The sequence below is a fragment of the Bos grunniens genome, chromosome 12 (genome assembly GCF_055505025.1).
Source record: "Bos grunniens cultivar Pamir isolate PY7600 chromosome 12, Bosgru_T2T1.0, whole genome shotgun sequence".
Classification (NCBI taxonomy): Eukaryota; Metazoa; Chordata; class Mammalia; order Artiodactyla; family Bovidae; genus Bos; species Bos grunniens.
This window is the reverse complement of record NC_141176.1, coordinates 35,890,327-35,912,483: the sequence shown is the minus strand read 5'-3', so window position 1 is coordinate 35,912,483 and position 22,157 is coordinate 35,890,327. Positions and strand designations below refer to the sequence as shown.

At 50.5% G+C, this 22,157-nt stretch overlaps 1 protein-coding gene across 2 annotated transcripts in view; it reads right to left on the bottom strand.

Annotated features, from left to right (window-relative positions):
• The window catches only part of LATS2 (large tumor suppressor kinase 2), a 34,376-nt gene that overhangs the window by 2,503 nt on the left and 9,716 nt on the right, over positions 1-22,157 (bottom strand). The window contains exons 2-7 of one of the 2 annotated variants that reach the window (XM_086329771.1): positions 21,345-21,875; positions 10,277-10,409; positions 7,921-9,134; positions 6,489-7,071; positions 5,136-5,318; positions 3,400-3,506 (exon numbers count right to left, since the gene is read on the bottom strand). In XM_086329771.1, the coding sequence (XP_086185897.1) occupies positions 3,400-3,506; positions 5,136-5,318; positions 6,489-7,071; positions 7,921-9,134; positions 10,277-10,409; positions 21,345-21,674 (2,550 nt within the window). In that variant the 5' untranslated portion in view covers positions 21,675-21,875. Of the gene's footprint in view, positions 1-3,399; positions 3,507-5,135; positions 5,319-6,488; positions 7,072-7,920; positions 9,135-10,276; positions 10,410-10,728; positions 10,849-21,344; positions 21,876-22,157 lie in introns of those variants that run through there. The other variant, XM_086329772.1, reaches the window with a different exon arrangement.

The following is a 22,157-nucleotide window of genomic DNA, read 5'->3' as shown; positions in this document are numbered from 1 at the left end:
TGACCAAGAAATCCCACTCCTGGGAATAAATACAGACAATACTCTAATTCACAAAGATACATGCACCCCTGTGTTCACAGCAGCACTATTTACAATAGCCAAGAAGCAAACTAAATGTCCATCAACAGATGAACCGATAAAAGATGTAGTCTAGGGGGTGGGGCGCAAAAAAAAAAAAAAGATGTAGTCTATATATACAATGGAATCCTGCTGCTGCTGCTACTGCTAAGTCGCTTCAGTCGTGTCCGACTCTGTGCGACCCCATAGACGGCAGCCCACCAGGCTCCCCCGTCCCTGGGATTCTCCAGGCAAGAACACTGGAGTGGGTTGCCATTTCCTTCTCCAATGCAGGCAAGTGAAAAGTGAAAGTGAAGTCACTCAGTCATATCCGACTCTTAGCGACCCCATGGACTGCAGCCCACCAGGCTCCTCTGTCCATGGGATTTTCCAGGCAAGAGTACTGGAGTGGGGTGCCATTGCCTTCTCTGACAATGGAATCCTACTCAGCCATAAAAAGAACAAAATAATGCCATTTGCAACAACATAGATGAACTTAGAGACTGTCATACTAAGAGAAGTAGGAAGACAAATACCATATGATATAGCTTATAGTGCAATCTAAAATACAAAATGAACTTATTTACGAGACAGAAATAGACTCACACACATAGAAAACAAAGTTATGGCTAGCAAAGGGGAGAGGGAGGGAAGAGGAACATATTAGAGGAGTATGGGATTAACAGATACACAATACCTTACATAAAACAGATAACAACGGCTGACTGGATAGCATAGAGAATTATATTCAATATCACACAATAACCTATAATGGAAAAGAATCTGAAAATATAATCTGAATCACTTTGCTCTATACCTGAAACTAATACTGTAAATCAATTATACTTCAATAAAAATAACTTTAATTTTAAACAGATTTTGGTAGTTTCACAATAGGAGAACCAAACAGACGTAGGAGGATCTGAGGCAGCTACAAATGGCCAGTGTGGTTTCAGCAGGAGCCCACAGTCTGAGGCACAGGGTAAGGGAGCCACCCCCATACAGCAGTGATCAGCAACACAAACCAGCCATCCGGATGCTCTGCTAAGGGCTTATTTGCTCCTGGAGTCAGAACAAAGTAAGGTCAATGTAACTGGGAGTTGTGTAGAGGTGCAAGGGCTGGTGTAGGCTTCCCCAGTGGCCTATCAATAAAGAATCTGCCTGCAATGCAGGACACACAGGTCTGATCCCTGGGTTGGGAAGATCCCCTGGAGGAGGACATGGCAACCCACTCCAGTATTCTTGCCTGGGAAATCCCATGGACAGAGGAGCCTGGTGGGCTACAGTCCATGGGGTCACAAAGAGTCGGACACAACAGTGCACATGCACAACACAGATACAAAACTCAAAAAAAAAAAACCATAAAGCAAAAATCATGTGGGACATCCCTGGTGGTCCAGTGGCTAAGACTGTGCTCCCAATGGAGAGGGCCCAGGTTCAATCCCTGGTCAGGGAACTAGATCCCACATGCTGTAACTGAAACCCACTGCAGCAAATAAATAACATATATATATTAAAAAAAAAAAAAATCTTCGTGACATTCAATTTGGCAATGATTTCCTGGATATGATACCTAAAATCACAGGCAATAAAAGAGAAAAACACATAAAAGTCTTCATCAAAATTTAAAACTTTTGTACATCAAAGGACCCTATCAACAGAGTGAAAAGACAAACTTATAGAAAGGGAGAATTTATTTGCAAAGTATACATCTGATAAGGAATTAACAAGCAGAATACATAAAAAACTACAACTAAACAACAAAAACCCAAACAACCTAATTAAAAAAGGGCAAAGGATTTGAACAGACATTTCTCCAAAGAAGGTATCTACATATGCCCACATATGAAAAGAAATTCAACATTATTTGAACATCAGGAAAATGCAAATCAAAATCACGAGACTGATACCACCTCACCCCCACTAGGATAGCTACTATTAAAAAGTAATAGTAATAAATGTTGGCTAAGATATGGAGAAATAGGAGCTTCAGTATACTGTTGGTGGGAATGTAAAATGGTACAGTCATATGGAAACAGTATGGAGGTTCCTCAAGAAGTTTCAACACAGACTGATCCTATGACCCAGCAATTCCACTCCTGGGTATATATCCAAAGGAACTGAATGGAACTGAATGCAGGGAGCAAACAGATACTTACACACATACTTATGTGCACAGCAGCACTACTCACAAGAGCCCAAGAGGTGCAAACAACCAAAATGTTAATTGCCAGATGATGGATAAAGAAAATGGAATGTTATTTGCATACAGTGGAGTATTTATTATTCAATATTACATACAATATAGTAGTAGCCTTAGAAAGGAAGGACATTCTGACACAGGTTCCAACAGGTATGAACCTTGAGGACATTATGCTGATGAAGTCAGTCAGTCACAAAAGTAAAAATACTGTATGATAACACTTATATGAAGCCCCTAAGAACAGGCAATTCATAGAGACAGAAAGTAGAAGACAGGAGCAAAGGGGAGGGAAGAATGGAGTTATCTTTTAGTGGGTGAAGTTCTGCTTGGGATGGTGAAAATGGCTGGAAATAAGTAGTAGTGAATGTACTTAATGCCATTGACTGTACTATTAAGTGTAGTTAAAATGGTAAAATTCATCACAATTTTTAAAACTGGGTGATTATCATGCTGGCAAATTACTAACTAGAAAAAAAATTAGTAACCAGTTCAGCAATTCAATTAGGATATAGATAATACCAAGTTCCAATTTCATTTTTACTGGAAAGAAACGGGGCCTTAATTGAGGATTTTTTGAAGAGGCCATCATAGTAACTATTCGGGTGTGTGAATAAGTCCTAGAATAGTCAGTGTTACAAGAGCACTGTTCTGAGACGATTCAAAGGTTTCATCAGATTCTCTACTCAATCTTTCTTAAGGAATCAAATTAATTGCTCCGAGAGTAAAAGGCCACCATTCTAAAACTGACTATTGAGTATTATTACTTGACAGGATTAGTTGAAACACTGCAAAAGTGCGTAAGTGGCTGGGCCCACAGCTCTTATATTATGCCGACAGTACAGACATAACGTCCAAACCAACCAACTCATCTCAAGGCCACGCAGTTCAGACCGGGCCCTGCCCGCCGGCCCAGACCTGCGGCCACGGTGCCTCCCTCGCGTCCAGGTTCATACGTACATCACAGCTCAGCTCTGACCTTGAGCCTTTACTCACTCAAATTAAAAAACCTAACAGGAAGTAACAAAAATACCTGAAAACTCCTCACTTCATACAGCTGACACTCCTGCACTACCCGGAACAAAAGGCCCAGTGTCAGCCAGAGACCCCAGGGCTCCTCAGAGGCCCCCGCGCCCCGTTACCTTCAGCTGGGTCTCCGTGGGCGTCGGCGCCAGGAACGGCGGCTGCCCCACTAGCATCTCAAAGAGAATCACGCCGACACTCCACCAGTCGCAGAGCTGGGTGTAACCTGAAAGACAGCGGGGCTCAGTTCATACCCGCGCCGTGGCATGGCTCTGGTCACCGAGGACGGGCCCCACCGCACAGGCGGGAAAGAGCTGCTGCGTGTCACGGAGCTCGCACGTCACGCCCCGCCTCCCGCCTCCACGGCGCACGCGTGACGTCACTGCTTCCTGCATAAGGGCCCGGAACAGACCGCTGGAAAAAACGCTGCCGAAGGTCACAGGCTCCACGTGGCAGGAGTGTGGGCACGAGTGTTTTCTGATTTTACAGCATTAGTTTATGATAAACACAGGATGCTCTTATAATAACAGATCTTTTAAATTTAAAAAGTTACTGTTATTGTTAGTAACAATACTAAACCAGGAATTTAAGTTCGTAAAGGACACAGACACAAATTAAAATCGTAGAAACTAGGGACTTCCCCGGCGGTCTGGTGGTTAGGGCTGTGCGCCTGGCACAGGCTGGACCCCTAGTCAGAGAGCTAAGATTACACAGACTGCGATGCAGCCAAAAAAAAAAAAAAATGTAGAAGCTAAATAGCAGAAACGCTGTGACCGGAGGTCAGGTGAGGCCAGTGCCAAGACTCCCCGAGGAGCTTTTGGGAGAAGAGGGGAGGAAACTGTGGCAAAGGTAATGGCTGCCCCTGCCCTGAAGGGGAGGGAGCAGCTCCCTGTGAGGGAGCCAGGCTCCTCACTGCTTGCAGGATGGCCTCGTAGGGGTATCAGAAAAGGCTGATCTTTGATTCTGTCCCACATCCCAGTCCAAGCCCCGCTCTGGTCCCCCTGTCACTGAATTCTTGCTAAATGTGACCTGTGGCCCCTATCTGCCTGGCCCTGGAGGCTCTGCTGGGCTGCTGCCCATGGCAGGGTTGAGGGAGACCAGTGAACCCCCTTACAGACCAGCACCACCCCTACTTTGAAGGACAGAGAAGGCGGCCTATACTGGGCAGTGAGGTCAATATGCCCAACAACCTCTGGACATATACTGCCCTTATACTTGAGTCCCTGAGAGACTGGCAACCTGCCCTGAGGCACACAGCTCACAGAACGGTGAGGACAGAGCCTGCTGGCTCCAACAGTGGAAACCGCAGGTGAGGACAGACAGTCTGGCCCTATTCGGGTTTCTTACAGGGAATCAGATCCATACACACTGCCGCTCTGCTGGGGACCCCCAAAACTGACCATCAGAGGTGCCTCTGATGCTGGTCAAGCACTTGCTGGAGGGGCTGGAGCACCCCATCCCTGAGGCTTACCTTGAAGGGACCTCTGGACCAGTGGAAGAACTAGAGAAGTCTAGAACTAGAACAGGGAAGGTCTGCATTCTCACACCCACTGACCAGGGAAGATGGTGGGCCCCAGTGAGGACCCCGAACCCAGTCCTGACCCTCAAACAATTCCTCTGGGCTCTAGGGAGCAAGCCTACCATGCAGCCAGCTCATCACTTCCAGCCTAAGGAGGAGCAAGTGGAGACGCCGGGCCAGCTCCCAAGCAGAGGAGGATACACTGAAGGTTTGTCTGCTGACAGAACCCCACTCTTGGGCTCCCGTGGGGAGACATATGGGGACACTGAGACCCTGACAGTGGGAGCTGGGACCCTCGGAGATCACCCAGCTTGGATGCAGAGCCAAAGCACATACCTTTCCGGAGGAGCACTTCCGGGGCGATGTAGTTTGGGGTCCCAACCAGGGAGTGAGCCAGACACCGCTGGTGCTGCCTCCGCGCCCTCTGCTCCAGGGTCTTGAGCCGGTCTCCACACCGGCAATTAGACACATCGTCCCAGAGGTCGCTGGGCTCCATGCTGTCCTGCCGGGAGTGACTCCCTGTCACCCAGAAAGCAGGGTGGGGAGAGAAGAGAACAGAAAACAAAATCAATTTTCAATCTTTAACAATGCAATAAACCTAAAGCTTCAAAAGGAAAAATAACCTGACCCAGCTCCTGACACAGTCAGAGAGTCCCCCTGGCAGCTCCCAGAATGGCTGTGGTCCCAGGCCTCAGACCCAAGCATGAAGTACACACACGCCTCAGGACAGGAGCCACGGCAGGGGCTGTGCCCTGTGCTGGGGACTGTGAGCTGGTGCATAGGGCTGGCAAGACAGGCTCATGGACAGCTCATGGACAGTGAGGTGGCATTCCCAGCGCCTTTCAGGCCCATCTCAAAGGCTAACACCACCCGTTTGTCAGACATGTTTTGAGACAGGCATGGAAAAGTTTGAGGATTTCAAATATATGGACACAGATGATTTCAATGCCAAATTAAAAAAAAAAAATGAATCAAATAATTTAGAACTAGTTTTGAGTTAAAAAAACATAAGTCTGAGCTGTAGTAATAAAATAACTAGTTCAAGAATTCAAGTCAGGGCTTCCCTGGTGGTCCAGTGGTTACGAATCCACCTGCCAATGCAGGGGACACAAGCTTGAACCCTAGCCAGGAAGATCCCACATGCTTCGGATCGACTAAGCCTGCACTCTAGAGACCTTGCTCTACGAGAGAGGCCACCACAAGGAGAAGCCCGTGCACTGCAAGGAAGGGTCGCCCCCACTCCTGGCAACTAGAGAAAAACCCTACAGCAACGAAGACCCACAACAGTCAAAAATAAGTCACTTCTCACTTTTCTGAGTAGTGAAACTACAGGAGATGCAGTTAAGCTGGACCCACAACCAGGTTGGCACCTGTAGGGAGACTCGGGGGGCTGTAACAGAGGGCTCCCCCGGAGGCTTGTTTAACAGGGGGGCTCTAAGAGAGGGCTCCCCCAGAGGCTGGTTTTAACAGGGCACAGTGACGGTTCCTCAGCCAGGCCCCAAGATACCCTATGGCCTACTGTCCTTGAAACATTTTAGTAAAACTTGAAGCCACTAACTTAAAAACAAACACCTTACACATCATAGTACTTCTTCATGGAGGAAAGGGTATCACACCAAATTATGAAATCACACGGGGACAGGTGCACCCACCCAGGATGGGGTGAGGAGGGGAGGCCGGAGGCAGTACCTTTCTGGTAGTATTTGGAGTTGTGGGTCCACCTGAACCCAGTGCAGAGGCCAAAGTCTGTCAGCTTGATGTGGCCGTCAAGGTCTATGAGGATGTTGTCGGGCTTGATGTCCCGGTGGATGAAGCCCATCCTGTGAACGCTCTCGACGGCCAGCGTCAGCTCAGCAATGTAGAAGCGCGCCAGGTGCTCGGGGAACACCTCCATGCGGATGAGCAGGCTCATCATGTCCCCGCCCGGGATGTAGTCCATCACAAAGTACAGGCTGTCCTTGTCCTGGAAGGAGTAGTAGAGCTTGACTACCCATTCATTGTCCGCCTCCGCCAGGATGTCCCGCTCTGCCTTGACGTGGGCCACCTGGTTGCGGTTCAGGACGTCCTTCTTTCTAAGGGTCTTCATGGCATACAGCGCGTGCGTGTCCACCTTGCAGGCCAGGCACACCTCCCCAAAGGCGCCAACGCCCAGCGTCTTCACCTTCACAAACATGGACTTGTCCATCTTGGCCCGCTTGAGCCTATTGTAATTGGACTCCTTCTGGTAAAGAATCTTCCTCATCTGCTCCTGCTCGGCCTCACAGAGCCCGGCCTGTGCAGGAGGAAACAGGACAGGGTCACACTGGACAGGCCCCATGGGGGCAGGAGGGACAGGACAGGGTCACACTGGATGGGTCCCATGGGGACGGGAGGCCCCAGAGTGGAGGGCACACCATGATCTGTGGAAAGGAGGGTGCAGAAGAACCGGGCCAACGCTACAAGTGAGAAAATGATGGTTTTCTACATCCACAGCCACAGATCTAGAATCAAAAGGGGAGATGTAAAAATAAGGAGTTCTTTCTCCACGTTGACTTTTAGGCTCTAAAAACTAAAGATAACTTGTATTACTAAAAATTTGTGCAATGGGGGACCATAAAATTCCTGGAACTCTAAGAGCAATGTAATAATTTAATGACAGTTCAGGGGAAAATGGGAAAACAGAAAAGTCAATGAAAATGGAACAGCATTTTCAATGGGATCCGACCTTATTTTTAGAACTTTTTAGAATCTGAAATTACCATAGCATTTCTATAAATAATTTCATTAATAATGTTCCCAAACAGCTTAGTGTCAACTAGCATCTACTTGAAACGTTATTTAGTAACTATAGACTTCATTAAGAATGAACTGAATCACTAACAGCTATACTTCTCTTTAAAATTCCCACAATGTCAGTGTGTAAAACCTCAACTTTTACTTTCTCCTCTTTCAAAGTTTCTTTACCAGTTGGAGACCCTTAATGGATTTGCTCCCCGGAAAGGACAGGCCGTAACAAGCAATGCGTTCGTTCACCGGGGGCATATCCGCACCGTCCTCCCCACCCCGAGCCGGGACAGGGGACACGGTGCATGGAGGGGCTTCTCCCACTGGGACCCCTACACCAGGTGTGCCCTGCGCCCACCTTCGCCATCTCCTGCTCCAGCTGCAGCCGGCGCGCCACCTTCTGCTGGTGGGTCTTGAGCACGTTCTCCACGTGCTGCTCCATGAAGAACTTGAAGGCTGACGGCGAGTAGCTCTTGATGCGCGACTCGCGCCTGTCCTCGTCGCGGCCGCCCCTGCGCACGGGCACCGGGGATGTCTGGATCTGCTTTCTGTCCCGGCCCGCCCTGTCGGCTTTGGTGGCCCCGGGGCTCGTGGGGCTGCCGTCGGGGGACTCGGCGGCACGGCCGCCCCGGAGGCCCTGTTGCAGCCCGGCGCACAGCCCGTCCACGTCGAGCGGCTCGGCGCGGGCCTGTGGCCGCAGCAGGTGCCGCGGATAAGGCGGGGGCCGGCCCCGCGCCTCGGCGCCCCCTGCGAGCTCCTCCGCGGGCTCAGGGCCGTCGGGTGGGGGCGCCGGCGCCCAAGCGGGGTGCGAGGGCCCCACGGCCGTCTGGGGTTCAGGCCGCAACACGCGCACGCTCCGCACCGGGTGCAGGATGCGCGCGGCCGTGACGGCCGTCACGGCATTGGGCGGGGCCGCGGCGCCGCTGAACGAACCGGTGCGGCTGGGGCCCGGCTTGGGCAGCGAGTCACGCCGGGCCAGGCCGGCGCCCGGCCAGGCCGGCGCACCTGGCTCGAAACGCTCGGCGCCCAGGCCGGTGCGCGCGGGGGCGGCCAGGCCAGGCGGGGCGCTGTCGCCGGCGAAAGCGGCGCCCCGGGGGCCCCCCGCGTGTCCCTGGTGCGGCGGCTTAGGGTGCGGGGCCGAAGCGTAGGCTGCGCCGGGGGTCGGGAAGGGGAAGCCGGGGGGTGGCACCGGCACGGCTGCGCCCTTGGCGGCCAGCCCCGCGTACGCGCCGGCCTCCGGGGTCGCCTTGCTTTGGAAGGAGGGGCTGCGCTGGACGCCATAGCCCAGGGGTTCCGCGGGCACCAGCAACGGGGCTCTGTAGTGCGCGCCCCCGGGGCCCGCGAGGCCCATGCGGGCGGCCTCCCCGGCGGCCGCGTAGCCCTTGGGCGGGTGCGGACGACAAGGAGGCCCGACGCCGGCGAAGAGGAAGTCCGGGTAAGGGCGAGGCGCTTCCTCCAGGGCGGCGGGGCCCTCGAAAGCCGGCCCGGCCACCTGCGTGAAGGGCGGGAAAGGCTCGCCCGGTGCTTCGAAGCTCGGCCTCCGTGGCCCGGGGGCCGGCGCCAGGCCCTTCCCTGCGGGCAGAGACGGAGGCAGCGTTAGAGGGCCGTGGGCAGAAGGCCCCGCGTCGCCAGTCGGGTACCCTCCTCCCCGCGCCGCAGGAGCCCCGGCAGAGCCCCCCAGGGGAAGATGAAGCACCAGCGCCAGGGCTGCCCGCAGGGCTGGGGCTGGGGGATGAGCTGCCACACAGACCCCGAGATCCCAAGGGCCTGGACGTGGTGGCAGCAAGGCAATGCTTAAGGGCGTTCCTCAATCAAGAGAAGCGAAACGTGATGGGCAAATGTCCGTGTTCTCACTGTTTTCACTCCGTTTCTCAGTCAGTGCCTGAGACAGGTGGTTAAATTCACCCACAGTGAAAATACATTTTTCTGTTGTTCTTTTAATTGTGTCAATTTTGAGGATATGTAGTAGATAAATACATTTTTGAAATGTTATGCCTTCAAAAAGAAGAAAAGGGAAACCTGTGTTCTCAAGGAAGATACAATGTATTTAATACAAAGCCCTTGCAAGTTCCTCACTCAGCAGATGAACTGGGTTTATCCAAGGTCTCCAGGGAAAACTCCTTCTGGTCAATATCCTGAATCCCTTATTGCCCCCCCAGGGGCCTCAGGTCCCCCACATGGCTCCATCTGCTCTACCCAGGAAGAGAAACACCCACTGACTAGCAGGCAGGGGTGCTGAGGCGACTGGCCCTCCCCAGGGGCATGGGGTGCGGTGGAGGTGGGGGAAGGTTCCCTCCCTCCCCCGGGGTATGGTGGGGGTGGCTTTCCCACACCTGTGCCTGAGGCACCGTACTCTGGAGCCACCTGCCACCCTGCAGCTGGCTCTCCGAGCCCACAGAGTGGGAAACAAGTGTGTTTTAGAATCAATGAAATAAGCCTCCCCTTAAGACTCCCCCACAAGTCCAGAAGAAAGAATCTGCTGAGTGGCCTAATTTTCATTCTGAATTTTCCCTTTCATAAACAGAACAACTCCACAAACCCCCAGGAAGGAAGGACCCAACTGAGTGTCAATCTGCCTCCACCCTGGGAGATAGGATGTTGGGCAGGGCAGGTTCAGTCCCCGTGCCCCCACTCCTGTGAGGGAGGGGGGGCAGCATGATGGCCACGAGGCCCTCTCCCCACAGCCGCCTCTCCATAGCCCCCAGCGTGCTCACCTGGGGAGGTCTGCTTGACGACCCGCACGATCTGCTCCTTGCCTGGCTCCAGGTAGCCCATCTTACTGATGAACTCCAGGGCTGCCTCGATGCTGCGACTGCCAGTCTGCTTGAGGGCCCTGCCCGCCATCTCCTGGAGAGGGGAGCACAGAGACATTAGCTGGGGGCCTGGGCATGGGTCACGTGAAGCTTCCAGGGACAGCCTTTCTGTCCTGCATCCGCCTCCGAGCCAGTGGAGCAAGAACTGCTGGGGACTTGTCTTGGGGCTGATGAACCTCACACACACTTAGTTCAGTCACTCAGTCGTGTCTGACTCTTTGTGAGCCCATGGACTGCAGCATGCCAGGCTTCCCTGTCCTTCACCAACTCCCGAAACTTGCTCAAACTCATGCCCATCGAGTCAGTGATGCCATCCAACCATCTCATCCTCTGTCGTTTCCTTCTCCTCCTACCTTCAATCTTTCCCAGCATCAGGGTCTTTTCCAGTGAGTCAGTTCTTCCAATCAGGTGGCCAAAGTACTGGAGTTTCAGCTTCAGCATCAGTTCTTCCAATGAATATTCAGGACTGATTTCCTTTAGGAATGACTGGTTGGATCCCTTTGCAGTCCAAAGAACTCTCAAAGAGTCTTCTCCAACACCACAGTTCAAAAGCATCAATTCTTCGGTGCTCAGCTTTCTTTCTAAGTCCAATTCTCACATCCATACATGACTACTGGAAAAACCATAGCTTTGACTAGAGATACCTTTGTTGGCAAAGTAATGTCTCTGCTTTTTAATATGCTGTCTAGGTTGGTCACAGTTTTTCTTCCAAGCAGCAAGCATCTTTTAATTTCATACCTGCAGTCACCATCTGCAGTGATTTTGGAGCCCCAAAAAATAAAGTCTGACACTCTTTCCACTGTTTTCCCATCTATTTGCCATGAAGTGATGGGACCCAATGCCATGATCTTAGTTTTCTGAATGTTGAGTTTTAAGCCATCTTTTTCATTCTCCTCTTTCACTTTCATCAAGAGGCTCTTTAGTTCTTCGCTTTCTGCCATAAGGGTGGTGTCATCTGCATTTCTGAGGTTATTGATATTTCTCCCAGCAATCTTGATTCCAGCTTGTGCTTCATCCAGTCTGGCATTTTGCAAGATGTACTACTCTGCATGTAAGTTAAATAAGCAGAGTCACAATATACAGCCTTGATGTACTCCTTTCCCAGTTTGGAACCAGTCTGTTGTTCCATGTCCAGTTCTAACTGTTGCTTCTTGACCTGCATACAGATTTCTCAGAAGGCAGGTCAAGTGGTCTGGTATTCCCATCTCTTTCAGAATTTCCCACAGTTTGTTGTGATCCACACAGTCAAAGGCTTTGGCATAGTCAATAAAGAAGTAGATGTTTTTCTGGAACTCTCTTGCTTTTTTGATGATCCGACGGATGTTGGCAATTTGATCTCTGGTTCTTCTGCCTCTCACACGCTGACCCCACCCAGATCTTTGATCTGTTTCCTCTTCCTCACACACACTGACCCCACCTAGATCTTGATGGTGGGCCTGGAAGACTTTGTGTTCTGCTCCTCCTGAGAAAACTTCTGTGACTGGATGGAGACATTCCTGTCTGGTCTGTGGAAGTCAGAGAACCAGACTTCCCCCACACTAGGGAGGGAGGCAGGGGAAGGGCTACAGTGGGTGAGAGAGCATGGGCCCCTGGGACAGGCCCAGCAGGACAGCTCCCCCCACTTCCAGAACAGTCCCGGAAGGACAGGCGCCCCCTCACCCCCCAGCACTGCTAGCAGGATAAGTTTCTGGGGAAGAGGGCCAGAGGAGGGAGAGGAACCAGGGACTGTCCTCAGCCCAGATGAGGGCACACAGCTGGCTCTTCAAGGACAGCAGGATGTGGGCAGACAGTGGAGAAAAGGTATTCTTGGCTGGCAGTCAGTCAGAGCAGGGTGGGGGGAACCACAGACCAGTCAACTGTCCTGAACCTTCTATTCTCTTCACATATCCCTGTGTCCAGAAATGAGCATGACAACACCTGCAGTCTCATGTGCAAAGGCTCAGCTCCGCCCCTAGAATCTTGGTGGCCTGCAGTGTGCTCCAGGGAGCAGGATCAGGCCAATGCCAGCCCCCAGACTCATCTGCAGTTCCAACATGTGAGCAAACAGCCTGGATGCTCAACCCCAGCAACACAGCTGGACAGCCCAGAGGATCATAATAAGTAATAAACTATGGTTGTTCTTCAGCTGCTAAAACTTCTGGGATGGTTTGTTACATAGCAGCAGACAATGGGTAACTACTTTTACTGCAGGTATAACCTGAAAAATATGTCCACCTATTAATTTACCTCAACTCTGAATGGTTGGGTTTGCTAAATTCATTAAGATCAGTTTTATGGAAAGTTAAATTTACAGATATTTAATATAACCACGAACAAAGATTTAACAAAACACCAAGAAATATTTCACCAGAAAATGAGAACATTATCGCAATATTGATTACTGGTGTGATGAGTGAAACTTAAGAACCTTAAAAATGTATTTTTATTCCAGTATATCCCATAGATTATTCCAGTTGTCCTGTTAAGAGCCTGATAATAAAGCACCAACTTTGCTTCTATTTGTCATAATCTGGCTGCACAGTCAGCAGGAAGTACTGCTTTCTACATCGTCATGCAACTTCACAGTCCCTCAAATAAGTTTGGTTGGATTCGTATTTAACTACAAAACTATTCTTATATCTCCATGATTTGTTTTTAAAGAAGCACTATACTCTTCTATACGGTTGTTATGGTAACTTAGGCCCAACCTCTTTTGAAGAAAAACATCTATTTTTTTCAGTAATGAATTCATGTGGAATTTGAATTCATTCTTGTTGGGAACTCTGGTTTTCTTAACACAGATTCGGTCTGTCTCAGCCCACAGTGCTGGAGGAAGAACTGGGAGGCGACAGGCCAGTGTGTGAGTAGCAGGACCCCAGGCCCAGGGCACACATGTGGACAGCAGGGGATGGGGAGACAGGCCCCGTGGGGGGACCGCCTGACCGGCGGGGACAAGTCTGCACCAGAGGACGGGGGCAGCCGGCAGAGCAGAAGCACCACTGCAGGTTTCATCACTGGTGACAAGCCGGCATCCGCTTCTGGGACTCAGCGGGCTGAGTGTGAGGGAAGACTCTCCTGGGCAGACAACTACTGCCATCCAGTCCTGCCATTCGGACGTCTCCCTGCAAAAAGCACACAGGCCTCCTCACCAAGCATCCTTGTAGCAGACCTTCGAGCTCCAGTCCACACTTTTTAAATGAGCAGCTGCTGTGTCTCGTGTGTGTTCACAGTAGCCCCTGTGCAGCCATGGTCCCACTGCGCAGGAGAGGGTCAGCCCACAGGCGACCAGGGGCAGGGATGTCAGGATGCAGATACCGATGCTTCCTTCCCTCCATCAAGACAGGCTTCCAGAGACTGCGCACGTGTGGAGGCTCCCGCTGCATGTCAGCACGTGTGTCCTTTTCTCACTCTATGGATACATGTGATACATGTGCTCTGCTGTGTGTGACCTGGCTGCACGGATGCTCCTTGTCACAGGGAAGCTCTGATCTCCGGCTGGTCCTGTGCCCGCAGGTGGCGGACTGAGCCCTGGACAGTAACTGGTCATCCACAGCAAAGCATGGATGTTTTCTCTGAGAAAACAACCCAGTGACCCCACGTGGGGCAGTCTGTACACCAGGAGGCTCGGCCCTAGGCCAAGAATTTCCAAAATGTGAGCCCCTGCTGGAAAGTCTGCATGGACAGGCTGTTGGCAAGTTTGTAAAGAACTCGGCAGGATGCCAGCGGAGTGAAGGCGTCCAGAGGGCTCTGTACCTAAGCCCTGTCCTGCCTGCCAGTCACCCCGAGAAATGAGCACTGCGAGCCAAGTGTCAAAGATGGAAAAGGCAAGACTAAGATAGATGACCACAGCCATGAAATTAAAAGATGCTTGCTCTCTGGAAGGAAAGCTATAACAAACCTAGACAGTGTACTAAAAACCAGAGACATCACTTTGCCAACAAAGGTCCATATAAGTCAGTTATCTATGGTTTTTCCAGTAATTATGTACATATGTGAGAGCTGGACCATAAAGAAGGCCAGATGGCAAAGAATTGATGCCTTTGAATTGTATTGGAGAAGACTCTTGAGAGTCCCTTGGACAGCAAGGAGATCCAATCAGTCAATTCTAAAGGAAATCAACCCTGAATATTCATTGGAAGGACTGATGCTGAAGCTGAAGCTCCAATACTCTGGCCACCTGATTCGAAGAACTGACTCATTGGAAAAGACCCTGATGCTGGGAAAGGAGAAGGAAGAGAAGGAGGAGGAGAAGGAGAAGGAGAACAGGGCAGCAGAGGATTAGATAGTTGGATGTTATCACCGACTCAATGAACATAAGTCTGAGCAAACTCTGGGAGATAGTGAAGGACAGAGAAGCCTGGTGTGCTGCAGTCCACGTGGTAGCAGAGTGAGACACGACTTAGCGACTTAACAACAAGAAGGCCGATGAGCAATTTACTCAAAATCACAACGATGACAAGGATGGGGTGGAGGGAGAGGAGCTCGGAGAACTTGTGTCTGTTATAGAGCAACTGATGCCAGCACTGTCACGGTCCCCTCTCTGCTCTGGGTGCTGGGGAGGAGTCCCCACCTGCAGGTTCTCACCACCCACCTGCCCGCCACCTGGGCCAGTTACAGCAGCTGTGGTGGCAGGTAAAGCTGGGCTGCTCTGGGTCACCACGTCAGTCCCACCTGGATGGGATTAGTTGCTCTGACTTGAAGCCAAAGGATGTTCTCATTTCTTATACTGAGCAATGTGCTCAAGGGAACACTTATTACCTTATAAAAGCAAAAATTAGGGTGTGCTATGATTCTAAAATCTATGCAAAGAGGCTGATTTTCTGTAGACAAACAAGCTCTAAAGCAGGCAGGAAAGGTAATGAAAGGTTGTGACACAAGCCCTGACCTTGGTAAAGGCCATACCAATCCTGTCTCACAGATGCCCCTGCAAGTTGTGTTGGAATGTTCTGTTTATTTACTCTTTGAAATGTCCCTTTCCTTGTCCTTCCACTAAATGTAAACAGATCATTTTAAAGTTAAATAAGGAAGTGGGATTAAAATGCTAAATAATTTAGAGGAAAAAACAGATAAGAGAAAACAACTATTTTTTTGTCCTCACCACAAGGAATCTTAACCACTGAACTTCCAGGGAAGGTAGGGTCTGTGACACAGCCGCCCGTCGCTGATGGATGGAGAGGCCTGCCAACCTTCGGAGCCTAATGAGCAGCCTGCAGCACACGGATGCTGGGGCACCAGCCAGAGGAAGGAGGCTGGCAGGTAGAGCGCTGCCCAGCGCCCCCATGTGGGATACATGGGGCTCCAGCACTGCGGTGTGAGTGCCCTGCTCCCTTGGCCAGCACTGCCGTGAAGTGTGCTTCTGAAGGAAAAACGATTCGCTGGACACTTCCTCAAGTCACCTGGCCAGGAAGGCTTTCCGGCAGCGTGAGAGGCTGAGATCCCTGGCGACAACGCACTTCCACCCCTGGGGCAGAGAGGCATGAGCCCGGCAGTAACACGAACGCTGCCGGCTCCAGGGACCCAGCATGACTGCTCTGAGCCCGAAGGTCCCATTGGAGCGGCAGACGAGACATTACCAGACCAATGAAGGAAGAGTGTAGTACTCCAAAAAAAAAAAAGAATGTCTGCTGAGTGGCTTTACAGATTCAATCAAATGAAATCTCCTTTCTCAGAAATTCACAAATAACACTTAATATTCTTTTTCTAGCTGAAAAACCTAAACTAAACAAAGATCCAATCTGTTTTATGACAACTTAGTTTTGGAGAAAGGGTAGTGAAAATGTAATTTTCGGTTTCAAAATCAGGGCTTCTCTCTCCATTTCTGAGGAATGTGGAGCCTCCAGGAGTTACAGGTGGCCTGTCATCCTCCAGGCAGGAAAGGCTAGCAGTCCATCTACAGTACATGGCAGTTTTGTCTTCACTCGCACAATTTCATAAGAACAACACTTAACCTTATTTACGTGTGATCTGACTCTGCACTGTTATCAGAGCCCACAAAACCGATTATTCCACTCATTCAAGGATCCTGCTCTGGTAGTTGGAAAAACACTTCACTAAAAATGCCTGAGTGCTGTCAGCAGGCGACACCTTCCCATCAGAAGATAACTCCCTTCTTCACAGGAGCCACTAGGGGCTTGGGGAAGAGTCACCCCTCAAGTAGCCTCCCTCCTCTGGACCGCCTCATTCATGCAGCACCTGCCCACTCCCAGGCTAGTGCACATGTACACAGACACATCAGAACGGTCTCTGAGGGACTTCTCTGATGGTCCAATTGTTAAGAGTCTGTCTTGCAGTGCAAAGGACACTGGTTCGAACCCTGGTCCAGGAAGATCCCACAGGCAGCAGAGCAACTAAGCCCATGTGCCACATACACTTGAGCCCATGCGCCAGAGCCCCTGAGCCACAACTGTCGTACCCATGTGTCACAACTACTGAAACCCGCATGCTCTAGAGAAACCACCGCATGAGATGCCCATGCACCCACAACGAAGAGTCGCCCTGGCTCGCCGCAACTAGAGAAAGCCTGCACATGGCAACAAACACCAAGCACGGCCAGAAATAAATAAGTAAATAAAAATTATTTTAGGAAAAAGGTCTCTGAAACCTTAGACACTCCCTCAGCTCATGACAGGTGTCTGTAGAACCGTGTAGCATCCAACAAGAAGGCAAGCAGTCAGTGTTCTGTAGCAGCCTGGATAGGTGGGGAGTTTGGGGGAGAATGGATACATGTACACATATGGCTGAGTCCCTTTGCTGTCCACCTGAAACTATCACAACGTTATTAACCAGCTATATCCCAATACAAAATGTTTTTGGTTTTAAAAATAAATAAATTTTACAAGTGAGTCACTGTCCTGATACCATCACCCAGGTGCCCGAGTAGGACAGTCTGCTCCACACCAACTCTCCCAGGAAGCTACTGCGTGCCTCTGTTTTGTTTTCAACTATTTGTTTTTACGTGTTTTGCTGCGCCGGTTCTTGAGCTGTGGCACTGGGATCTTTCAGTTGCGGCATGTGTCTCTGTTTGCGGCCTGTGAACTCTTGGCGGCTGCACACAGGGCTCAGTGCCCCTGGAGGGACGGAACCCAAGCCCCTGCACTGGGAACGGGGAGTCTCAGCCCCGGGCCTCCAGGGAGGTCCCACAGTCCCTGCGTGGCTGCCTGTCGCGGGTGCGCCCGCTGTGTTCTGGGGATGGGTCAGGAGGTTCAGCCTCCCAGTCGGAGGCGGGTCCCACCTGAGTACCTCTTGGGGCCGGCGGGCGCCCCCTGCGGGCGTAGAAGAATCGCACGTTTAGAAAAACAAAAGCGTGCAGTTTTGCTTGAATTTTTGAATATTTTAAATCTTTCAAAAAACTAAGCTTGGTTGCTTTCTCATCGGCTCATCTGTCTAGGGGTCCAGGGCCGCGGGTTTCTCGTGAGTGGTGCCCTCGCTCCGACCCCGCCTCTCCGTCACGACGGCTCCGCCTGGACCTGCGGGCAGGGAGGCCCTCGGTCCACAGGCCGATGACCCGCGCAGTCCCAGGGGACTCCGGGCAGCGCTCCCACCTGCCCACCGCCCTCCCGCTGTCTCCACAGCGAATGCACAGGCAGCGCGCCCGGCGCCCCTCACACGGCCGGGCGGGGTGTGGGGTCGCCGCTCTGAGGGCGCGGCCCGACTCGGCCTCACACCCCTGGTCTTCGACTCAAGAGGAGCCACCTCACCGGGTGACCCTCAGCCCTGCCCCACACCCGACAGCGGAGACTCCGCGCGCATGCAGCTTGCATCCCCTTCGGTGCCGCCTCCAGAGTCCAGAGTCCGGAGTCACCGACCTGACAGAAGACCCGGGCCTCGCTGTGTCCACAAGGGGACCTTCCCGGAGAAAAATACAAAGCTCTGATTTCAGAGGGGCAGCGACCTCTTCTGGGACACATCATTCTGACCACGTATTAAAAAATAAGTGATAAAACACTTGTGATAAGTGATAAAACATCAAGTCACCTCTTGACTCTTCAGCTGGGTACTTTGCCAATGGCTGCCCTTTGGTATTCCTCCCACCTGGGCATCCTTTTTTTTTCTTTCTTAATTGAAGTATCCTTGATTTATAATGTCGTCAGTTTCAGGTGTACAGCGAAGTGATTCAATTATACATATACCTCTATTCTTTTTCAGATTTTCTCACATAGGTTATCACAGGATATTGAGTAGAGTTCCTTGTACTATAAGTACAAGGTAAGTCCTTGTTGGTTACCTATTTTACATATTAGTGTGTATATATTACAAACTATTTATCCCTCCCCTCCACATTTCACCTTTGGTAACCATAAGGTTGTTTTTGATATCTGTAAGACTATTTTGTAAATAAATTCATTTGTATCTTTTTAAAAATTCAGATTCCACATATAACTACTGATTATCTCTGACTTGCTTCACTTAATTTGACAATCTCGAAGTTGCATCCATGTTGCTGCAAATGGCATTATTTCATTGTTTATGGCAGACACATATGCCACTGTATGTGTATACACACACCACATCTTCTTTATCCATTCATTCACTGACGTACATTTAGGTTGCTGCCGTGTCTCGGCTATTGTAAACAATGCTGCTCTGAACACAGAGGTGCATATACCTTTCTGAACTAGAGTTTTTATATTTTCTGGATTTATGCCCAAGAGTGGGATTGCTGGGTCAAGCAGTAACTCTATGTTTAGTTTTTTAAGAAACCTCGATACTGTTTTCCACAGTGGCTGCACCAGTTTACATTCCCACCAACAGTGTAGGAGGGTTCTGTTTTCTCCACACCCTCTCTAGCATTTATTTGTAGACTTTCTGATAATTTGTAGAAAGGTCTACTTTCTGTAGACCTCTGTGAGGGGGTACCTCACTGTAGGTTTGATTTGCATTTCTCTATTAATTAGTGATGTTGAACATCCTTTCATGTCCCTTAGGAATCTTTTTTAAAATTCTTTTCTCCCGTTTTGGCCGCACCTCACAGCATGCTGGATCTTGGTTCCCCAACTAGCGATTAAAGCCAAACCTCCTGCATTGGAAGTGGGGAGTCTAAACCACTGGACCACCAGGGAAGTCCCCAGATAATAACTTTTGAACCAGATTTCTCTGAAAGGAAATGTACCCTCTAACCAGGCCAGGAAAAAGTCTGAGTTGGCAGAGTCGTTTTAAGTCATCAAGTAACACTATACACCAAACTGATGGATTATTTCAGGAGCATTAAAATGGCAGTCCTTTCTGCTAGCAATTAACATAAATTAAATGCTGATGGGAACTTAAGGGTACCCCAATACTTCATTTTACTATATTTGTGTTTTAATGTATTAGAAACAGTACCCACTTCATTATTTCCTGCACTGCAATTATCACTAATGGATTTTACCACAATGAGATCCCTCCTAAATTCTGGATCATTTGCATGATTTGTTTCTTTATATCACAACTGCAACAACAGCTCTTTTGTTTGTAAGTGACTTACAGGAGGAGGTTTTCAGCTCTGCAGTCAGGCTGAGTCTCTGTACTCTCATCCACTATTTCCCCGGGATGGCTGGCTCCTTCTAACCATCACAACCATCTCACCTGTCTGTCAGGGGGCAGCAGCTGGCAGCTGACCTTGCTTCACATGCTCACAGACAGAACGGTCGAGCCTCTGCTGTCACTTGCACTAACCACTCTGCACCCGTTGCTCACAGCCCTGGGCTGGAGGGGAGCAGCTCTCAACACAACAAAGCTCATCACCCACAGGAGAGTTCCCGCATGGCCCAGAGGCTCCAGGAAGCCTGCAAGCAGCACCACTAGTCTCACAAACAGATCGTCTGAGGAATGTAGGTTCTCTGGTAAGAAACTACAAGAGGGTTGACAGAGCTTTTAGAAGTAAAAGGGGGAGTTCTTTTCTCCCAGGTCCTGGGACTCTGAGGCCAGGAGTGCATAATTAGGTTATTTCTAAGGAACTGAAGGTGCTCAAGCCCTCCTGAGGTGCCTTGAGCATGAACCCTGCTCAGTCCCCAAGGAGCAGAAGTGCCCAGCTTGTGTCCTCGTTCACCCAGCTCTGACTTCCACACAACAGGTGCTGGTAAAGCGCCTGCCTTCAGAAGCCGTTTCATGAGGCAAGGGCATTTTTATTGGTTACGTGTCACTGATACCCCATGCACAGCTCAGCACTGCTAAGTGCATGGTTCCCGTGTGTGTTTACGTGTATTTGGTGCCTCCTCCCTGATAGCTCAGTTGGTAAAGAATCCGCCTGCAATGCAGGAGACCCCAGTTCAATTCCTGGGTCAGGAAGATTCCCTGGAGAAGGGACAGGCTACTCCAGTATTCTTGGGCTTCCCTTGTGGCTCAGCTGGTAAAGAATCTGCCTGCAATGTGGGAGACCTGGGTTCGATTACTGGGCTGGGAAGATCCCCTGGAGAAGGGAAAGGCTATCCACAGTATTCTGGCCTAGAGAATTCCATGGGCTGTACAGTCCATGGGGTCACAAAGAGTCGGACATGACTGAGCGACTTTGACTTTCACACCACTAACTGGGGACGCCATACTGTGTTGCACCATTCTGATGATTTTTAAAGCTTTTTATTCTAGTCTTTCTCCTTTCTTTAATATAGTTACATCTCCTCTAACAGCATACGTGCTATCTTTTAAAACAGGAGGAAAAAGAGTCAAAGAGCCACTTCATGCTAATCAACCTTCCCCATGAATTAAAAAACGCACAAAACAAAAACAAGTTAAAGGAAGCCTGTCTCTTTCCCATAACAGCCCAGAATAAGCCAAAGAAACCTTAAAAAGGGCTATGTGGGAAAGCTTGCCAGTCCTCCCAGGGGCACCCTTTGGGGAGAGCTCAGATCTCTGGATCATGCCGGAGAGGGAAAGTGGCTCACAGGACGGTTCTGGGGAGAAAGGGGCTTGTAGCCCAGACACCCCTCTCCAGGGACATCTGCAGGGCTCCTCTGTACCCCAAGTGGGCTATCCTTGGGCCAGCCCGAAGGCAGCCTCTGGGGCCTGTACCCACCTGGTCACAGCCCGCATCCACCAGCTCCTGCAGCATCTGTCGGTTCACTTCTGTGGAGGCCGAGGTGCCTGACTCGTTAGCAAAGGGGAGCAAGGAGTATCTGATCTCCCGCAGGGCTTTCTGGTACGGCCCGAACTTCGGGGCACTCCTCATCTGCTGCTGCCGGGCAGTGTCCTTGCCCCCCAAGACCTTGCCACCTAGGACCTTGGCGTCCAGGGCGGCGTCACTGCCCGGCCCCACAGGCGGCTGCTTCAGCCCCTCCCGGATCTCCTGCAGCCGCTGCCGGCTGTTCCCCGAGTATGTGGTGGCGGGGAAGGTCTTCGGCCGCATGGTAGGCCCAGGCTCCTCTGACCATAAATACAACCTTCTTAAAGCGTTTTATTGTTTAAAAGACAGGACCAACAGTATCAGTTAGCTGTAAACACGCTTTCACAACAGTTTTCTTTTGAAAGTGTCCTTTCCTTCCATTTTTGTAGTTCCTGCAGAGAACCAAACATTTTCCAGGGTCTTCATTTTGAAGATCATCTCCACCTGAAAAGGAAAATCAGAAGGTGTTCATTGGTGTTTCAGTACTTTTTGGTGGTTTAGTCTCAAAGTTGTATCCAACTCTTGCAACCCCATGGACTGTAGCCCGCCAGGCTCCTCTGTCAATGGAATTTTCCAGGCAAGAATACTGGAGTGGGTTGCCATTTCCTTCACCAGGGGATCTTCCTGACCCAGGAATAGAACCTGGGTCTCCTGCATTGCAGGCAGATTAACTGAGCTATGAAGGAAGCCCCTTAGCAGCATTGCTGGTGTTTCCCACATAATGTT